Source organism: Gymnogyps californianus, unplaced genomic scaffold (assembly GCF_018139145.2).
Source record: "Gymnogyps californianus isolate 813 unplaced genomic scaffold, ASM1813914v2 HiC_scaffold_32, whole genome shotgun sequence".
NCBI classification, from domain to species: domain Eukaryota; kingdom Metazoa; phylum Chordata; class Aves; order Accipitriformes; family Cathartidae; genus Gymnogyps; species Gymnogyps californianus.
In genome coordinates this window covers 549,273-569,684 of record NW_026114202.1, presented here as the reverse complement: position 1 = coordinate 569,684, position 20,412 = coordinate 549,273, and the positions used below count along the sequence as shown (strand labels likewise).

Here is a 20,412-nt window from a genome sequence, read left to right as displayed (position 1 = left end):
GCTCGGGAGAGCGTGGCTGTCGGGGGGTTTTGGCCCCTGCCCGTTCCTGGCATGGCCCGGCACATCGCTGCGGCCACCCTGGGCTCATCTTGTCCTGCCCTTTGTCCCACTCCCAGTTAGGGACTGGGAGAAACTGGTCAGCAAGGCACTGCTGGCCCTCGGTGGGGCTGGCAGTGGGGTGAGGGGTATGTAGGGCTGAGCAGAGCAGGGCAGGGCTCGGGGTGCTCAGCCCGGGGTTTGGGGTGCCCTGCCTGGGCATGGCTCAGTCCCCACCATGCACCAGCTGCCCCAGGCCTGTGGCTCACAGCCCCCTGCCTGCAGCTGCCTGCAGCTGCCTGCACCTGCCAGCCTCCCGCTGCACTGCACACTGTGCACCACACTGTGCACACTCACACTGCACGAAGGCCACGCTCTGCACACACCCCACACACCCACAACACAGCTGCAGGAGGGCGCACTGCACGTGCCCTGCACGGCTCACGGTGCACACACATGTGCACACACACACACACACGCTGTGTGTACCCCCCAGGCGTGCACACTGCACACACCCTCCCCGATGGTGCGCAGCCGTGCACACACCCGTGCACACACACCTGCACACCCACCCCCTGCACACACGCACACACGTGCACAGCTGCATGCATGCACACACACAAAGCATGCATGCATACGCATGCACGCATGCTTGCACGCACACCACTGCACACTTCCCCCCCCCCCCCAAAATCCAGTTCCGTGTCGGCCAACCCGCGCCTGGCGGGCCCTCCCCTTTAAGACGCTCAGCGCGGGCCGTCCCCTTTAAGGCTTGCCCCGCCCCCAGGCCGCGCGCCGGCGCTCGCCCCTCCCGCAGGCGCTGGCGGCCGCTCGGCACCGAGGCCGCGGCGCTCGCCATGGCCGCCCCCCCGCCGCCGCCCTGCGCCCGCCGACCCCCGTCGCTGCCCGCCGCCGCCGTCCTGCTCACCCTGCTCCTGGCCGGGGCACTCGGCGGGGCCCGCGGTGAGTGGTGGCCCCCGGGCCCGGCCCGCACCGGGCACAACATGGCGGCGCGCCGCCCCGCCCCCGCCCGGCGCCGTGAGGGGAACCGGGGGAGGGGGTTGCTGAGGGGAACCGAGGAGGAATCGTGAGGGGAAGCGGGGATCGATAAGGAGAACCGAGCCGGGAGGCGATGCGGGGGGCTGAGGGGAGCGGGGGGGGAGGGCCAGGGGGGAGCCCGGGCCCGGGGGTGATGTCGGCCCGGAGGGGCTGTGGGGCCGGTGAGGGGGGGTGTTGAGGCCGGGGGTGAGATTTTAGGGGGGCCTGGGGGGGAGAAAGGGGATGCGAGAGGGTTTGGGGGCCTGGAGGATTCCTCTAGGCTATGGGTGAGGGCCCTGAGAGGTTTGGGGGGGGGGTGCGGACAGGGGGCCCTGGGGGGGCAGAGGTGGGTGTTTCAGGGTGGGGAGAAAGAATAGGGGGGAATCCATGGGGTGGGGGGGTCCTGGGAGGTGGGGAGGGGGTCTCTGGAGGCATCAGGGACTTCGTGTAGGGTTGGGCCCTCGGTGTGTTGGGTAGCACCGAGCGCCCGGGGCAGGGGGTTGAGCCTGGCCGGGGGGGGCTCGCAGGGGGGCATTTGCCGGGGTGTGTGGTGTGAAGGGGACCCTGGAGCTTGTTTGGGGGGGCCATGCCCTCCACAGAGGGGTCGGTTGTGCGTCTGGAAGGGGAGCAGCAGTTGGGGATGGGGGCTGTAGAGCGGGGCCTTTTCCCGGTGCCGGGGGATGCTCCGAGGAGGCACACGCTCGCCTTGGCTTTGGCTGGGATGAGAACTGGGAGTCTTCCAGCCTGTCTTCAGGAGATAATGAAGGAAACTGAAATTTATGGGCTTTTCCCGGAGTGAGGAAGAACTGGGGGGAGTCTGTGTGTGTCGCGGGCCTGGATGCATGGGTCACGGGGGGTGTTTTGGGGCCCCGGGAAGCAGGGGCTCGGTGTGGGGAAGCCGCTGGGAGGGTGGATCAGCCCCGGGGTGGGAAGTGCCACCATGTTGTTGCTGAGCCTCGGTCAGACCTCTGGAGTTTGTGGCTACTTCCCATCAGCCTGTTGACCCAGCTGAGGGGGGGCTTTGGCAGCCCCCCACGCACCAGAGATTGCAGTGTCTGCTTAATAATATAGCCTCTTGGAATCTGTGGTGGGTTGTTGGTTGTTTTTTTTTTTTAAAAAGAAACCTTTCTAAAACCCTGTTCCTCTGGATTGTAACAACTGTAAATATTTGTTTGGAGGGAGGTGAGGGAGGGAGAACTCTTTGTTTGGGTTGTTTGTTCTGTGGCGATCCTTTTTCTTTACCTGGGGGGGTGCAACCGCTGCCGCTTCTGGGGGAAGAGCGAGGGGTATCAGCTCCGTGGTTTTGGAGAGATTGGCCCTTTTCCCCAGAGCTGGACGGGCCCGAAGCATCTCTGAGCATCTGTTGGCAGGGTCAGAGGACGGGCCGGTGGCGGTGGACTCTGCAGCGTCCGAGGCTTTGCCGCGCAGTCCATCTCTTTGTGGCTATCGGGGGCGATCGCTGCTTGTGTAACGCAGGTACCTGTTCCAACAGGAACCGCACTGAAACATTTTTCTCCTCCCCAATCCTCTCGCCGTTCGTGTTATGTATTACCAACCGACTGTCAGAAGGTAATAACTTTGTGCGTGCAGATCTGGACTTGTTAGCTACAGAAAATGGCTTTAAACCCCACTAGGGCAGTAGGTTAGGGGTGTATTTGCGAGTCCTGTTGAATCTGGTAATACAAATGTGCTTCAGGGGAAAGTGGCTGTGCTTTGTTTTAACCTAAAGTAAAATCCAGCCTTAGGAAGGTGTTTCAGCTTTTCTGTGATAAATGGCAAAGCAGGACCAAACGAGACTCATCGCACGTCTGCTCTCAGGCTTTCGCTTCGCATTTTATGTAAAGCTGGTGTTGATTAAAAATAAATAAATAAACAAACAGGAAAGGGCCAATTGACTGTGCGTATCTCCTGGAAACTCGGCCGACTGTCAGTGCCTTTGATATTGGGCTCTGTATGGCTGGCTATTGTTTCCGCTCAGTATGTGCTGTATGTTTTTGTTCACGCTGTCCGGTAAAAGGTGTGAGCTCAGCCTGGCTTCAAGGGCACGAGGGAGCTGCGTTTGTGGAGCTGGGTGCAGGACGGCAGGGAACAGGGACTCTAACCCTGTGAATTGTTTGCTGCTTGAGCAGCCATGATGCATGCTCGGTGTGCCTCCTCAGCCAGCAAGGGCTGCCCTTACTATTGTGCTTTATAGAAGAGATCTTAACAGCTGCTTATTTCAGGGTAGGTTGGAAAAACATCCTAATTTCTGCAGCGCTTGGGAGCTGTGAACCTCTGTGTGCATCGGTAAACAGAGTAGAAACCACCCCCCCACGCTCCTTCCTTTAAAAAAAAGGAAAAGGAAAAAAAAAGGTGCCTCTACAGCGATGGTTACAGGGTGGTTGTAGGTAGGCTTTGTTTGCGTGCTTGAAATAAAGCAAAAGAATACCGTGGGGAGCAATCTTGGGCCAGCAGATTTTATTATTAACACCTGCTTAAAATATTTACCCGGTTAAATCAGGCAAACTCCACGCAGTCCATAAGTTACAACTTTCCAAGAAAGACTTCTCTAACTGGAAATTAAAAACAGTGTCCAACAAGCATTCTTGAACTCCTTCAGCTCCTTGGCCAGACAGCTCGGATTTTTTTTTCCCTGGGTACGCCGTCCGCTGCCAGTAGTGGATGCTCCGGAAATCGCTATTGCGAAAGGAGTGAAGTAAAACGTCAATTCTCTTAACAGCAAGCAAAGTTCACTGGGTGTTGACCAGTGGAAATATGTTCTCCACCGCACAGCCAGCGCGGTTATCTGTGCAGACCGAGAAGGAATTGCTCGTCTCGAGGGAGAAAACTGCGATGGTATTACAGGGATGAAACGTTCGCTGGTGCTGAGCTTGTAGAGTCGGACCCTCGTGTGTGAGCAGTTGTACGGGGTGGGAGACCTCTTTTGTCCTCATTATTTAAGCCACTGGCTTTCCAGCCTCCCTTTTCTTTGATTGTGGACCCATATTTACTTTTTTTCATCAGAAAAGCAGACTTCCCTGCACATTAAAGCCTTGCTTTTCTAGCGCTTGCTCCCTTCTGTGGGCTTCTCGGAAGTAACCTGTGGACTGCTGGGTGTTGGAATATAGACTGCACATTAAACAACTTGTTATTTAGACTCTGAAAAAGCATGTGCCAATTGCCTGAGAATACACAGCATCGGTTTTAAGTCTTGAAAGCCATCAGTAATGACCTGCGCATCTGCCTTGCCATGCGGCTGGTTTGCAGGACTTTCCTCCACAGTACTGGTATGGTATGGGTGGCTCCTAAACTGGTTTCCTAACAAGTTAAAACACAAAATAGGTGTCAGACCAGAGCCTGGAGAGGGAGTTTGGAGCCATATGTCTGTTTTCTGTGTTGAAGAACAGCAGCAGCAGAAATGTCAAGGCTTCTTCTAATTAACCTCTTAATGATGAGACTCCTGTCAATTCGCTTATTTAAAATTCATTTAGAAGCTCTCCTTTTGTGTTACTTGAGTAGATGCAGGGAAAGTGCTTTACTTTAAAGGTGAGAGCATGTTCTTCCTGCCTTTTTTTTTTCCATTTAGTATATGTTTTCTAGTCAGCTGTGATGTGTTCATGTCAGGTTCAACCTGTGCCAGGGGACTGCAGCCAGCTTGAAAAAGTTGGGACTCTTGTTTCCAACTTTAAATATCCTAGTATAATTTTTAGTTTCTGGATGACTTGTGTGAAAGTGCTTTTTTTCATAGTACTTTGCAGCTAATTTTAACTCTGTTTCCTTTAGCAGCAGTGGGTCAGTAGATTTCATAAGCACCAGCAAGGAGCAAAAGAGATGTTGAGCTCTGAAAGTAGGAGGAGAAGTTGACGGGGCAGCGAGATGTAGGAGAGATATTTGAGGTGGTAGTACTGTATCTACAGAAGGGCAAATCTGTACTCATTTCTTCAGCTCCTTTGTAAGGAAACCGGGGCAGTGTGAGCATCCAGAACTGGCCTTGCACTTGATTTTGGAGACAGTGGGTGTAGGTGAGCTGACTCTGGGGCTTGGAGAAGATACTGGTATGCTATACAAGGCGGGCATTTTGCACTCGGACGTATCCTAGATAGGGATGTAGGGATCCCAGTTGTTGACCCCAGGCAGTAGAAGAATCGAGGTGAATATAATGGAAAGTAAATCTTTGTTTTTAAAGTCTTCATCAGATGGCTTTGAGTGTCTTGGGGTCACATGGTTGAAAGAGGAACATGAAGGGACTCTTGGAACAGACCTCTGCTCCCTTGCCGCAAGGGAATGGATTTTATTCCTAACCTGCTCTTGGGCAAAACGCTCTGTGATAAAGGTTATTCTTTATTTATTTCAGCACAGCATATAGAGAAACACTGAAAGGTATTTCTTTCTTCCAAGCATGTTTACACATGTCCCTCTTCATTATAGCATCTAAAGAAACAGCAGAGGTACAAACCCAATTGTTTTCCATTTCTCTTGCTAACATTATGCTGCTGCAGCATTAAAACATCACTACCAGATTGGGTCTCATTAAGTTAGGTGCTGTACAGAGACATAATAAATTGCAGCTCCTGTTCCAGAGCCTTATAAAGGCTCAGAAGTCAGGGGAATCATTGTTCTTCCAGCCTCGATTCAAACTGTTGAAAAAGAACAGCAGCTTACAATCTCTGCAAAAATCTGTTTATCTGGTAAATACGTGGGTGGTTATTGGCAATTTTACCAATGATCGTCTTCAGGTTCATTATCTTAATACATCTTGATCAGGTAGCGTTTAGCCCTGAGAAAATGTCATCTTGCATAGCACAGCTTCAGGAGATTTTGGAAAATGTATTCCAAAAGGTGGTTAACACCATTACTTTAGATTTTGCTGTGAAACTTTCCCCTGTCTAGCTGCAGAGACATCTTGACACATGCAATCCTGTGCGAGAATAAATATGTGCAAAATGAGCTCAGAGAGTTGCTGGAAAAAAAAGAAGTGTTCTTTGACTGTCAGAGCTTAATATTTTAGTCTCCCTGGAGCCTAGCGCTCTAATCCACGGACCCCCGCCTGTTTGTTTGGATTCATTTGGTGAATACGCATCACCTTTAATGGGGGAATTTGGTACAAGAGGGCCTTCTCCTGTTTTCCTCTCTGCTGTAGTTAATGCAAAGGGATACTAATATCTCCGTGCCCCTGGTTCCTGCCGGGAGCAATCCTGCTGCCGCCTGTAACCTGTGACCCTCGCTGGGTACCTCGCGGGGAGCAGAAGCAACTCTTGGGCTCAGTGGTCACCTGAAGGAGCACCCAGCCCAGCAGCCGAGCCCTGGGCCGCGTTAGTCAGGGATCAAGGAGAGTTTGTCTTTTGGCAGTGCTGACTGACCACTCCGGTTTTTAGGAAGAGCGGTGAGGACCCACACGGGGCTGGCTCGCTCCTGAGATTGGTGTCACGACCGACTGCGCTCTGCCTTGGATTAAATCACAGTGAGGGTTTGCTTCAGTATAAATACCAACCTGATCCATCTCTTGAGTGAGAACAAAGCTTTCGTTCTGAGGATCTGCAGCTTAATGTTAGGCTTGTTTAAACAGCTTCTTTAAAGGGTTGGGTTTGTCTCTGAGCAGAATGTCAGAAAGAGTATGCTGAGCAGATAGAGCAGACTCTGCTGCCAACTTCTGTAGCACCTTCCATGCAGACTCATCCCCAGGCGTTCTGCGAGAGGGGAACTCACCGCCCCGGCTGTGTGAACTGCTCTTTTGTTTTCCTTTGCCCCATCTATTTTCTTCAGCCCAGTCAGTTTCTTTATTAAGTAGATTATATGTTTTGCTCAATAGGAGCTTTTCTTCCCAAATAAAAAGCATGCTGTTGGCATGAAAAATGCTTTTATTCACTCCTGTCTCCTTTTGCTTCGCCCAGGCGTCCCCGCCTGCTCTCAGGAGCACCCGAGAGATGCCTGGTGGGGGGCTCTACGTACCTGTCCATTTTCTGACCCCCACCCAAGGGGAAACAACAGTTGCTTTTTCCTGGCTTCTGGTGTTACTGATATGAGAAGAATTTTCCCTTCTGATTAATCAGACTTGAAATGCTGGACCTGCACGGGTTGCCCTGTAATTCTCCTCTCTGCCGGAAGCTCCCCGGTTCCCGGCGAGCCCCGGTGCAGACAGGCCTTTCCTCCCTGGCACGGCCGGTGCCTGCGGGAGCGCGGCCCTTCTCGCTGCAGCGTTGGCAGCCAGCGGTAGGTGATGCTTAGGGAGGATATGGCTGTAATGATGTTAGATGTATATCCTGGGCTTTTTCATAATAAAAATAAAGACAGAGTCGACTCCTGGCTGGGCGAGGGAGGCTGGAGCTGGACTTCAGCTTCTACCCAGGGATCTGACCATCTTTCCTAAAATTTGAGAGTGCCTGCCTGCAGCCTAGAGGTTATGGACAGGAATATCTGGAAAGCCCCTTGAGGGTCTCTCATGAAAGATGTATAGAACTACACGCACGTGCTGAAGGCTTAATTTTTCTTTGTTCACACTGCTGTCCTTACCATAGGGGGTTTTGAGGTGCAAACGTAAGAACTGCTGTTAAAAAAGAGCAGTTTTCTCAAAGGGGGAACATCAGCTGACACCACCACGAGGTGAAATGAGGCCGTGCTCTGTGGGGCATACCCCTCCTTAGCAGGAAACTTCTGGTTTCTGCACAGAACAGATAAGGATCTTCTTACTCTGTCCCTGTGCACTGGGGCTCTGGTATTGTACCTTGCAGGTAAACTGATTTCTTTTTTTAATTCTACAAGCAGATACAACCAGCTCCTCTGCTTTCCTTCTCAAAGGGATGCTTAGTTTCAGGCCAGATACTTCAATAAGAAGTTTACAAAACCAGTTTTATTAGTGCATTGAAGTGTTTTGTTTACTTCTGAGCTTCTGGAAGCAAAACTGCCATAGCCTAAATCTTGGATTTGAGAGCTTAGAAATGAGTCTAACAGGACCAAGGTTCAGTTTTGCTGTATCTAAACTAAATCAAGTTGAAAAGAGCCTACATGGTGAAATGTGTGTGGTTTAAATGTTTTTAATTTGTACCTTGAGTTTTTGATAAAGTAATAAAGGAGATGCTTTACAAAACTATTTCCTTTTAAGTATACTTGAAGGTAGGAATGTGCCCTGGCTGCTCTTTCCTATCTCATGTTTTCATAAAGTCTCCATTATAACCAACCTTTGCTCCCCCAAGTGTGCGTATTTTTCGGAAGAACTGTCTTTTCTGTGCTCTGCTGACCACTGGAAAACGGTGTACTCAGAGCTGTTTGTCAAGTTGAACATTAGTGGGTTTTTTTCCTTTCATTATAAAGTTGCCCCTTAAAAGCTGCATAATCGATGAGTACGGTGCTCTCAACCCTTCTCAGTATGGTTCAGGCTCACGGTCTTCCCTGTCCATTTTCTGTTCTATGTCCCTTTTCCTTGGCCTATGCTAAGCACATAGTAATAAGCTACATTTGCTCATGATGCTTTTTAAAGACGTCTCACTTAACAGCTCTTCTGGGTTTTACTGGCTTTTTACTGCTTCTGCAGTTTTGAATCTGTTGGTTCAGAACTCACCAGCATCTGCATTTAGCCTGTCTGAGATACTGCAGCCCAGCTTGGAGCTGTTAAGCAGCTCACAACAACAGCTAGGAAATTATGAGCGCAGTGTCCAGAGAGAATTAAGTGAATAGTAATGCAATTAGCCTAACTGATTTACCTAGGACTCTGGTGATAAGGGATAATGGGTGTCTTCCTCCTAAACGAACCCTGAGGTTGATCAGGACCTGCTTGTTTTTCGTTAAGCTGATGGTAACATGCCCCCAGCAGCGTAACTCTCCGCTGCACTTTGGACTGTGTGCTGGCTGGGAGGAAGAGGCTCTTCCAGTGCCATGAATATCCTTGAATGCTGTTGCTCCTTAAATCTGCTGGTTGCCAGAGATGGTATGACTGAGAGCTCGGCATTTCCCTTGCCCCACGGGAAGGTGGCTGACACACACACACACGAGTGTTGACAGTGACTTTGGTGTATGTCTTTAGACCGAGAGGGTACAAGCAGATGTAGAGGATTTAGCTATCAGACTGGGGAGAGTTAACTGTGGCACTTGTATCTTTTAAAACACTTCTTCAAACTCTCTTTACCTGAAAGACCATTTCTGCAGCGGGTAAGTACATGTTTCTGAATCCCTCCGGGGAGGCTGAAAGATCTGATGAAAGCTGAAGAAAATACTGCCTGCTGCTAAACAAGCCCCACCCTTCTTCTTGACATTGTTGTATTCGCTCTTTGTTCCCAAGGATGGCAATGCCTGGGGATTTGCTTACAGTTTTTCAGGCGGCTTGAGAAAAGCACAATGACAGCTGGGAGGCGGAAAAATGTGGGAATCTGCCTTGGAGTTTCTCCTTCGCTCTTTACCCAAATAATCTTCGTGGAGAGCAGGCAAAAAGCCAGGAATTTATTTGACCCAAGGTAGCGTCTCGGATCAGGAAAGCAGTTACTAAATAAGTGACTGATCTAGTTGGGCGTAGCACGCTTGGCTTGTGTAATCAGTTTGAATTGGTTTTGTTTTGGCATCTGCCAACTGCTTGTTGTCTCCTGCGAGCTGGGGTGGTCGTCCCTCGCTAACCCGTAATGGGCAGCTCCTCTTTGGCGTAGCTGAGGAAGCCTGGACAGCGAGTTCGGGTGAAATCAAGTCTGTCAGTTTGAGTAATTGTTGTTTTCTATTTGAATTCTGACCCTAGGTTGGGTTGGGAGTGGATCTCGGTAAAATCTAGCCTAGTTTGCAGGCATGACTTGGATCATCACTGTTAGTGGTTGCAACAGGGGCAGGAAAAAGGGCTGTCTGGACAGTCATCTTCTGGAAAGGCTCCTCTGCTTCCACATTGTATTTTGTGCTTAAATTAGGTTCTTGCGGGTCTGAAATACTGAGTATGACTTGTTCTGTTCCTAAAGCCAGTTCTTCCTGAGCCTAAGAATAGCCCGTTCCCTCTGAAATGGGAAATTCAAAGAAGAAAGTCTTCTGTTGTTTGAGCATTTGGTCTCCGGTGGGTTTTAAGGAGGTGGTCTTGTTTTGCTTTCTGCAGCTTTGACATGTTTGTGCTCCGACTGCAAACAAGCAAACTCCACGTGTGAAACGGACGGCGCGTGCATGGTCTCGGTCTTCAACCTGGATGGTGTTAAACATCACGTTCGGACCTGCATTCCTGAAGCAAAATTGATTCCTGCTGGGAAACCCTTCTATTGTCTGAGTTCAGAAGATCTGCGTAATACTCACTGCTGCTACTCTGATTTTTGCAACAAAATTGATTTAATGGTTCCCAGTGGTGAGTAGAGAGCTAAATAAATGGTCTGTTTGAAGTGGGGAGGAGAGAAGCTGTCTGTTTGGGATTGGGAATAAGGAGTTCTCAGCCCTGTTTTCACTTTTTCCCTTAGGTTGCTGTGTGAACTTGAGCACTAGGTTTATTTCCTTGATCTGTAAAGTGGAAATAATAACAAACTACTTCAAATTAAAATGTGAAGTTGCTTGAACTCCACTGTGGCCGACAAAATGTCACCAGATGATGAGGTTGTACTTTAGGGTAGGAGAAGCTTCCAGAGTTTGGAGTTTTTCAGCAGTTTTACTGCACTCAGTACCTCCATGTTATGAGAATTCTCTCACCTTATCAGCCCTGCTGCTGGTATCCTACAGGCTCCTGGAAGCAGCAGCAGCAGCAATGTTCGTCTAGAGTTAAATACAAGCTTCTGCTGCATGATGCTCTGTGCCTGCAGCGGCCTGAGGACAGTGCATGTTCCCTGGGCACAGCTCGGATCCCTTTTCTGGCACTGAGTTGCGCTGTAGCCTGCCTTTTATCGGATAGAGTTGCTTTCCTTCTTCTAGGACTGCAGATCTTTTCAGTGATGAGCCACGAGTATGGGAACGTTGCAGCAGCTTCAGAGTAAAGTGTGTGGGGTGGAGGGATGCCCGGATTCTCAATACGCGAAGAGGAAGCAGCCCTGCCTTTGAGTGAGGGTGTGGGAAACGTCTGCTTCTTTCTAATTCCTGGGACAGAGAGGGCATGCAGGACTTCCTCATACCTTGTTACTCTCCATTTTGGGCTGTTATTTAGTGGGTTGTATGAAGACTGCAGTATCCATTTTCCTTGGGTGCAGTGCGGAAGTCTTATCTGTTCTCAAAAAGACAAATGTTGTCTTCAGGTACGAGTCTTCACTGGTTGTTACAGGGTGAAGGAGAAAGAGGGAGAAATGAATCCTTACTGACTGGTGTTTTTTTCTCCCACTTAGAGAGTTCAAGTGGAAGGTATAATGCAGGCTGGTCTAGCAAATTCAGCCCAGAACAGGCTCCCGTCCTCTCTTAAATAGCAAGTGCCAATAACCCCTGATCCCACAATTGAAGCACCATCTTCTTTTGGGGCTTTTAGCTGTAGTTTGCCTGCCTGATGACTTGATCAGTCCCATGTTAACACTGTTATTTGATGTGTCCTCTACCATCCTGGAACAGCAAGCTAAAATTGTCCAGGCTCTGAGAAGATAATTAAAACACAAGCAGAAAGTCCTTAAAAAACGCTTGTGAAAGAGTGATCATTTTCTAAAAGTGTCTGTTTTTCTCCTGCCTTTCCTTTCAAGGACATCTGAAAGATAACGAACCCCCGTCGAGCTGGGGTCCTGTGGAGCTGGTGGCGGTGATTGCCGGACCCGTCTTCCTTGTGTTTGTTGTCATGATCATAGTAGTCTTTGTTTTTCATCACCACCAACGAGTCTATCACAATCGTCAGCGGCTGGACATGGAAGACCCCTCTTGTGAAATGTGCCTGTCGAAGGATAAGACCTTGCAAGATCTAGTCTACGATCTCTCCACCTCTGGCTCTGGCTCAGGTATTAAGATATGACTGGAAATGACGAATGAGAACTTGTAATTGTAATGGAGTAGTCTGTTCTGGGCTCCTGGTTGCCACAGCTTTGTGAGGCCGTTGCCTCATCAGCCTGTTCAGGTTGCCCTGTCATGAGTAATGTGGAGGGTGTGTTTTAAATTCAGTCATGCAGTAGATGCTGTAGCTGCGGCCCCGTGTCAGTGTTCAGTGCTTAGGCTAGGTAAGAGCAATAGTTCAACTCCTCCTGAACTGCTGATGTGTAAAAATAGTTTTGTGTAGCTTTCCTCCTTTTCTGCAAGAGGATAACTCAAACGGCTACATCTATTTCAAATTTAGCCCTGGAACTGGATTTGGGTTGGAAACGGACATTAACTGCTGACCTGTGGGTTGTTGGCTTTCAAAGGAGGATGCAGGATGTCACCTGCATCAAAGCTGGCAGGGAAATGAGAAAGATCCCAGCAGCTGAGAATTTTATAGTGTGCAAATACTGCATTTGCACAGCCCATTTCATCCCAAAGAATCCTTGGGTCTTCTGAAGTGAACATTGTCCAGTGTTCACTTCTGTAGCACTTAAAGGAAATCATCCCCAGAACAGATAGGGAAGTCATCGTTTTATTCATGACGTTGAACTATGAAAGCAGTTAGGTTAAAAAAAAAAAAAAAAATTAATTTTGCAGCAGATGGAAACTGTAGGATAATCCACAGAGGCAGAGAATGTAACAACCTGATATTTGACCAGGGAATAAACCTTTAGCACCACATCTGCTATATATAAAATGTTTTGGGATGTCTTCTGTACACACTGTCAGCAAGTGAGCTCTGTAGTTTATGTAAGAGGTGGCAGCTATGTTAGGACTCGTTTCTTAAGAGAAGTTCTAGGGGTTTACTGCTTTTTAGCAGAGTCTGTCTTCAGCGAGTTCCATTCTTTGCATGTTCAGGCTAAAGTTACTTTGATCTGCCACAGAGCAGAAGTTCCCCAACTGCTCTGTGCCTAATCACTGGCGGTTTGCAAGCTACTTCAAAGTGATATGCAGATGCTGCCCAAGCAGCCAAATGGCATGTCCTACGCAGGAGCTACCACCATTTGCTGGGTTGGGTCTTGCTTAGGCTGCTGGTTGTTGTCAAACGTAGAGCCTTCTAGGTTTGATGATGCTCTACTTCAGACTCTGGGGTTTCAGGAGTTTCTTTTGCTGCAGCAGGCATTCATTCCTCCAATTTCTTGTCCGTAGGTTTGCCGCTTTTTGTCCAACGGACTGTGGCTCGGACGATTGTCCTTCAGGAGATCATTGGTAAAGGCCGCTTTGGGGAAGTGTGGCGTGGCAGGTGGCGTGGAGGTGACGTAGCCGTAAAAATCTTCTCTTCACGTGAGGAGCGGTCCTGGTTTAGGGAAGCAGAAATATATCAAACTGTTATGTTGCGACATGAGAACATCCTGGGATTTATTGCTGCGGATAACAAAGGTAAAAAGTGCCTTGGTCCTGAGAGCAGAGACTTCACCAGCGTGCGGTCTGCTCTTGGGAGTTGCATTTCTTCACTTGGATTTACAATTAAATGGTTAAAGAAAACTGTCACTTGCTTTTCAAATAGCTACATATTTGAATGTTTCTTGCAAAAGATGGTGAAATTACTGCTGTTGTTGAGAGGCGCGATGGTGCATTAGCTGTACCTTACAAAGCTGTGTTTTGCCTTAAAGTTCTTTACCTTATTTGCCCCCAGGTTGGCTGTTGAGCTGCAGCCTTATCCAGCAGCTCTTCTCTGTACCAAAAAGATAGGGTGCAAAATGCTCGATGGTTGTGTGCCGTCCCTACGTTGTACCTGTCTGAGTACAGTCTCTTTCCCGCTGCAGATAATGGAACGTGGACTCAGCTGTGGCTTGTCTCCGATTACCATGAGCACGGATCTCTCTTTGACTACCTTAATCGATACACAGTGACTATCGAGGGGATGATCAAGCTTGCCCTTTCTGCTGCTAGCGGGCTGGCCCATCTACACATGGAGATTGTGGGTACTCAGGGTAAGAGCAAAGTTTGAAAAGGTGCTAGGAATTCTTGAGGGGAGAATAAAGCAGAACTGATGAGGGGGACTGATGTGCTGCACAGAAAACACTGGCTGAGTCAGCCCGGATTCATCTGGGCAGTATTGACCAGAAATAGACTGATTGCTTTGGCCGGCTGCAAAGTGGGTTAGCCTTGCGCTAGCTCCTGGGAGTTATATCAGCATTTCACATCCCCAGCCTAAAATTGGTGCTGCTTGGGTGGGATGTTAGTGCAGGCAGCAGCAGAATTATAAACTCACGTCCACATCAACGTGTCTGATGCCTGGGACGATGGAGTTTATGTCCCTCTTGAGGCCTCTGGATGCTACTGCATCAGCAGTGCCTCCGAAGCGTGAGCGGAGCCTTTGCATACCATAGGCTGTCAGCACTGCTCTGTTCTTCAGTGTATCCAAACAGGAAAATGTGTTGCAACACTGAGAGTTTAACTAACGCCCTGAAATCCGGTACTGCCTCTGTGCCAGTTTGACTAACAGATTTCACCAGACCTTGACCCCTGCTACTTTTTATTTTGCTCTATTAGGAAAGCCTGGAATTGCTCACAGAGACCTGAAATCCAAGAACATCTTGGTGAAGAAGAACGGCACGTGTGCCATCGCTGACCTTGGTCTGGCCGTCCGGCATGATTCGGTTACGGATACGATTGATATTGCACCAAATCAAAGGGTTGGAACCAAACGGTAGGAGAGCGGTGTTCTTGGCCAGCGTTCGAAGGCGTCAGAGTGTGACTAGCAAATGCCTGAGCTGCTGGTTGAGCACTGGTGAAATTCTCTGTCTTAAGCATTTCCAAGTGTCTCGCAGAGTGTCAGCATTGTGCCCAGATTGATGTTGAAGGGACATCAGTACCTTTGTCTCCAGGTGCCATCGAGCTGAGAGCTGTAGGCCAGCTACATAAAGTCAGCACCAGGGAGCTCGTATATTACTTGACAACAAGCTTGGCATTCTCAAAAGCCTTTTGGGGCCTGCTGTCTGGAACCTGATGTGCTTTTGGACATTTTTGCCTCTTTCCCAACTTGCTGTTCTTTTTGAGTTATTTTGTTCACTCTATTAGACCATGGGGCCCAGTTCTGTTCGGATTAAGGCTGTGCAGAGCAGAGTTTTGTCTGCTGGGAAGTGCTGTGTGGGAAAACTTGTCATTTACTATCTTCCGGAGAATCCCCTCTCAAATGAACGTGCTGTTCCTTTTCTGTTCTGCAGATACATGGCCCCTGAAGTCTTGGATGAAACCATTAACATGAAGCATTTTGATTCATTTAAATGCGCCGATATCTATGCCTTGGGCTTGGTCTACTGGGAGATTGCTCGAAGGTGCAACGCAGGAGGTAATACCCTTCGTGTGCCCGTGCCATCGGCTTGGCTTGCTCCCAGGTTTCCCAGCACTGGTGTTTCTGTTGATCAGGTGTTTGTGAGGTGTGAGGGACCCTGGAGAACAGGGCTGCGGGAGGATAGGTCTGTGTGTGTTGCTACCGAGGGAGTTAACAGAAGTGACCCGCAACTGCTGTTAAGACTGGGCCGTGTGGGGAAGTGGGGTTTAACGCTCTGACTGGTGGCTGATGTTCCTTTGGATGGATTTTAAGGAAGTGATGGTGCCGATTTGGTGGGTGACTTTCTTCCCCCGAATCAGTAGAAATGAGTGTCTTGGCAGATCCAGCTGCAGGCAGGAGCGCGGCACCGTCATGCGTGTGACAGTCCTGCTGCCTTCGGCTCAGTCGAGATTCGGTGACCCTGCCTCTGTGCTGGGAGGTGTTGATCGCAGCACGCTGACTCTGTGCCAGTTTGGGCAGCTGCATTTTATTTCTCTGAATTTTTCTTGTAGACTCAAATCCCAGATTCTTCATTTCTGTTCTAAATAACTGCAGAGTGTTGACGCATCTCAGCAATGAGTCATGTAGTCCAAACCAGCATCAGTCTGCCTTCAGTGAGTACTGTGGTGATAATCCGTTCTCCCAGGAATTACATTTCCCCTCCTCTGCCTTTCAGGTATCCACGAAGAGTACCAGCTTCCGTACTACGACCTTGTACCCTCTGATCCTTCTATTGAGGAGATGCGGAAGGTTGTATGTGATCAGAAATTACGGCCTAATATCCCGAACTGGTGGCAAAGCTACGAGGTAAGGTCTGCTTTCATCTTCGCATCCCCTTCCCCCTCGATAAGGTGAGTAAAGAGTAAGTACTGTAAGTTGAGCTCCAGTTCTAGGAGGTGTGGAGGCTGTGTTGATCAGTGTCTAGCCAGGCGGCAGCAGCAGCCTGGCAAACCGACTTGGGGTCGGGGGAGAGAAGAGCGCTGACGTCTGCCGTTGTTTCTTGCCTAGGCACTACGGGTGATGGGTAAGATGATGCGAGAGTGCTGGTACGCCAACGGAGCGGCTCGACTCACTGCCCTCCGTATTAAGAAAACCCTCTCACAGCTCAGTGTCCAGGAAGATGTGAAAATCTAGGCTCTGAGCCCCAGCAGGAGGAAACTGCACAAAAGCTGCCATGCTAGAGTAGACGTGTGATGGAGGCCTACCTCGTGTTTCTGCCCAATCTACTGCTACCAACCAGACAGCGTGACCTACAGGCTGCTAGGTGGGGTGACGGAGCCTATTGAATTGCTCTCTTCCCTGCTTGGGTATGAAACAATCAGAAACCTTTTATGATCACCTCCTGACAGCGTGAAGACTTGAGAGGGACTTAACCTGAGGGATCTCAGCCATGATTGTAACTCTTGTTTCTTTAATGGAAATCCCTGTAAAGTTCAGTGTGCGCGGTGCACCCGTTGGCAGTGTTTGAGGCCGGGGTGCTAGGTGCTGGGAGTGGGAAGGGAAAGGGAAGATTTTCTTGCCGTACTCTGAGGATTTTTCCAGGGACTGGCACGTTAATGCAGAAAAAGCATTTGCAAAACAAATGGTGCTCCCTTCTGAGAGGCTGAGCCTGAACAGTTTATCAGCTTCATGAAACCATTTCCCTCCTTTTTCTTAAGCTTGAAAAATTCTAAGTCAAAAACAGAAATCTGACTGGCTGTCAGTGTGCGCAATGGTGTATGCATGCGCAAGGTGCGCGTGTCCCCTGTGCCTGTTCATCTCCTTCCGTGGACGTGCAGTGTCTGCCCGTAGGGTGGCTCATCTCTGTTCGTGCTTTCTGTGCATGTGCAAATCTAGAGTGTCCTTTTTTTGAGCTGTGCGCGCTGGTGCTCTCCTTGTTGAGTAGTGAGCATTGTCTAGCTTGGACAGGCTGCTTAAAACCAGATCCTTAGCTCTCCGATGGGTGCTGTGGCCTTGCTGTCCGTACGCCGGCTGCAGGAACTTCCCGTCAGGTTGCCTCACTGCCACCCTCTCCCTTTTTTAAGACAAAACAAATGAGGAACTGACTTCACTCCTGGAATCCAGGTTTTTTTGTCTTGAGCCCCTGGGGTTTGTAATTCTTGGTAGGGCGGAAAGAGAGACCTGGGGCGGGGGGAGATGCCACGGAGCTGAGATGCATGTCAGAGATAGAGCAGGCACTGCGCCGGGCTGGAAGGAGACCAGGCCACGGGGAAATGCCGGAGACCGTTCTCGTAGGAACGCAATTCCCGAGTCCGCCATCCAGGCACCCTCGCAGGCGCGCTCGGCAGCGTGGGGCAGACGTCTCGGGGCCTGAGCCGCAGGGGGCCGGGTGCCTGGGTGTGCTCTGCACCTCCCGAGAGGCACTCGGCGCTTGGCAGGATCTGACAGCGGGGTGTGGGTTTGGAAATCGATGTCCATCTTTTTAATATACATATATAAATATCTCATAATCTGGAAGTGGCTGTGTATAACTTGTGGGGTGGGGGGAACTGCATGAATTTTCTTTCGATTAAATGCCGAATCAGGGTGAAGTAGAGTTGGTTTGACTGTTGTCTACAGCTGGGCCTAGCAGAAATGGAGGTAGCTGAGGGCTGAGTCTGTCGTGCTGATTGCAGCATTAGAGGCAGCCTGGGAAGTGCCGGTTGTTTGGTGGTTAGGTCAGTATCTATGGTATATAACTCTGAAGCCATAACTTTTAACTGGAGTGGTTTTGATTATTATTTTTTTTATTATTATTATTTTATGGGAGGGTCTGGATTTTAACTTTTTTTAATATTGTTAATTCTTTATAAGAGAAGAAAAACAATCTATAATTATTACCTCTTGACCTGTTTGTTTGTAAAGAAATCACTGCAAAAAAAAGAAAAAAAACCAAATGCACACAGCTCGATTTACACTGGAACTGTTTCTACTCAAACCTTGCGCCTGCTCTGTAAGGTGAGGTTTCATCTCTGCTCCGGCCAACGGGGTTAACTTTTTTTTTTTTAAAAACACTCTGTTCTTGCTGTCTGTGTATCTGTCCGTGTGTCCGTCTTCCCCCAGACTCCCTATCTTGTCTGTGACTTTGTGTAAAGTGAGGAGTGTGGTTTTTGCATCGTGTTTGGAGCCATTTTGCATCCTCCCGTGGAGTTTAGCGGTCGGGCGGTGCAGAGCTGTCGTGGGAGGGCCGGCAGGCTTCGGGCTGGTTCATGGAGCAGCGTGGAGTGTACACTTTGTGAATGTACAGCTTCCCTTCCCTTCCTGATTTGTTCTGACTCGTATCTCAGCCAGAGGTTACCGTGTGTCTCCAGTACCGTGCGTCCCTTAACCAAACCCTTCTGCATTTAGAAACCGAGGTGGTGGGCACTTCACAGATACCCTAAAGACTCTTCAGCTGCTGTCACAGGACCCTGGCGATGGCCCGTCCCGGCGGGTTGGGGAGGAGGTCTTAGCGACTGTGAAATAAACTGCCGTAGGAAAGCCCATCACGCCGGTAGGTACGTCTGCCGCGCGCTCCTCCGTGAGCACTGCGGGCTCTCGTTCCCGAGTACGAGTCTCCCGTCCCTGTTAACTGTGCAGGCTGCTTCTCGAGGACATTAAATCAGCTACGTAACTTGCACTGACTCACTCACCCACCCCTCCAACTGTAGCCACACATGCATCTGCCTCAGCGCTAAACCAAACAGCAGACAGCGGAGCGGTTTCAGACCGGATAAGGTTAGAAGGGGTGAGGGCAGGACGACAGGGTATCCCCTATAAGCAGGATTGCAGAAGAAGCCTTGTTTGTAGAGAGATGCCATCGTGAGATGGTCAAAACCGAGGAGGATCCGAGATGGGAACGCTGACTATGTAGCATTTATACAGCACTTTTCATGCAAACATGTGCCAGGGAGGTGCAGTGCTTACTTAGCTGACTGGTAGCAAACATAGGAATCGCTGCCCGGCTCTGAAACGTGCCCGGTTCAGGTGGGGCTGCAGCAGCTCTGGAAAAAATGGAACACTACAGACAGTTCAGGACGAGAGACCGACGCCGCAGCAGCTCGAAACGGGGAGGGGAGGCGTCAGGTACTCGAGGGCAAATTGTGTTGGGGAGAGGCAGAGGTACGGAGCTTGTGCTTCTCATCTGTGGCGCAGGGTTAATCAGTGGTACGCTGGCTTCAGAACAGATCTCTTGGTACTTATCTGCCCCTTTTATTTGTTTGGTTTTGTATATTTTATTAGAAATGGACTGTAAAATAGCCACTTAGACACTTTACCTCTTCAGTATGCAAATGTAAATACAATGTAATATAGGAAATCTTTTGTTTAATATAAAACAAGGCTGTCGATTTCTGCTGTACATTATTAAAAGTTTGTTTTATTCACGTGAGGTGTTGGAGTCTCTTGCGGTTTGCTGCGAAGGGTTAGCCACGGCGTAGAGGGGTAGGAACCGAGCGGCGGAGACTGGCAGAGCTTACAGTCCCCAGAGAAGTGTCTGGGGGGGCTTGTTCCCCACAGCTAAAATAATCTCCCTGGGAATCCTGCTTGGCAAATCTCGATGTTGAATATTCCCCTGATGAGGGGAGATGCAGCCTCCATCGTCCGCTGTGTGCTCAGGAGATGCCTCGATCACAGCAGAGGTGAGACGAGGATGTGGCAGAGTGGGATTTCCAACCCACGCAGGGCTGAGCAGCTGAAATCGGGTCTCCCTCTCTGCGGGACAGTAATTGGAAGCAGGAGGGGGTACGGCGGGCGACTCCCCGAAGCATCCCCCTGGGTCTGCGCACACGGACCCGCAGCTTCACAAGCGGATAACTCTTAGTCCAAACTGCCCAGCATCCCTATAAAATCCTGTTTGCTCGGAGGGCGACCGGCGCTGCGCCAACTGCCCCCACTAATTCGCCCTAATTAGAGCCTCCCATGAATGAGCATGTTGTGAGCGGATCAAGGGGAAAATCCGCCGGGGCCTGGGGTCCCCCGTGGGCTCAGACTAATGGCGGTGGTGGGGAGGGGGAGCCGCCGTCTGGGCTCGCCCCTCCTCGCTTTCCAGCTTTGTCTGCGGCTCCTGCCATGGCCCCCGGGAAACTCTAACCCCGTCCTGGAAATCGAGGCAGCGGGCGAAGTGAGAGTATGCTTTTTTTTTTTTTTAAAGCAAAAACTGTCTTTCCTCCTCTTTTAGGAAATGAGATGGGAAAACAGGG

The 20,412-nt window shown here is 49.9% G+C and overlaps 1 protein-coding gene across 4 annotated transcripts; it reads left to right on the top strand.

Moving 5' to 3' along the window:
• Positions 1-929: 929 nt before the first annotated feature.
• On the top strand, positions 930-19,596 carry ACVR1B (activin A receptor type 1B). 4 transcript variants are annotated; one of them, XM_050914082.1, is made up of 9 exons: positions 930-999; positions 10,112-10,348; positions 11,652-11,900; positions 13,126-13,356; positions 13,743-13,910; positions 14,473-14,629; positions 15,147-15,271; positions 15,930-16,060; positions 16,262-19,596. In XM_050914082.1, exons 2-9 carry the CDS (start codon positions 10,177-10,179, stop codon positions 16,385-16,387), a joined length of 1,359 nt encoding a protein of 452 aa, XP_050770039.1. In that variant the 5' UTR covers positions 930-999; positions 10,112-10,176; the 3' UTR covers positions 16,388-19,596. The 4 variants fall into 4 exon arrangements, with proteins under 4 accessions (XP_050770039.1, XP_050770038.1, XP_050770037.1 ...); XM_050914081.1 differs by having other exon boundaries at positions 10,112-10,351; XM_050914080.1 differs by lacking the exons at positions 930-999; positions 11,652-11,900 and having other exon boundaries at positions 10,123-10,351.
• Positions 19,597-20,412: the final 816 nt, after the last annotated feature.

Excerpts from the sequence above, each read along its gene's own strand:
- ACVR1B (XM_050914081.1), top strand. The coding sequence starts at position 10,177 with ATGGTCTCGGTCTTCAACCTGGATGGTGTTAAACATCACGTTCGGACC. Across the intron at positions 13,357-13,742 it reads TATTGCTGCGGATAACAAAG|ATAATGGAACGTGGACTCAG; the intron begins GTAAAAAGTGCC and ends TTCCCGCTGCAG. Across the intron at positions 15,272-15,929 it reads TCGAAGGTGCAACGCAGGAG|GTATCCACGAAGAGTACCAG; the intron begins GTAATACCCTTC and ends TCTGCCTTTCAG.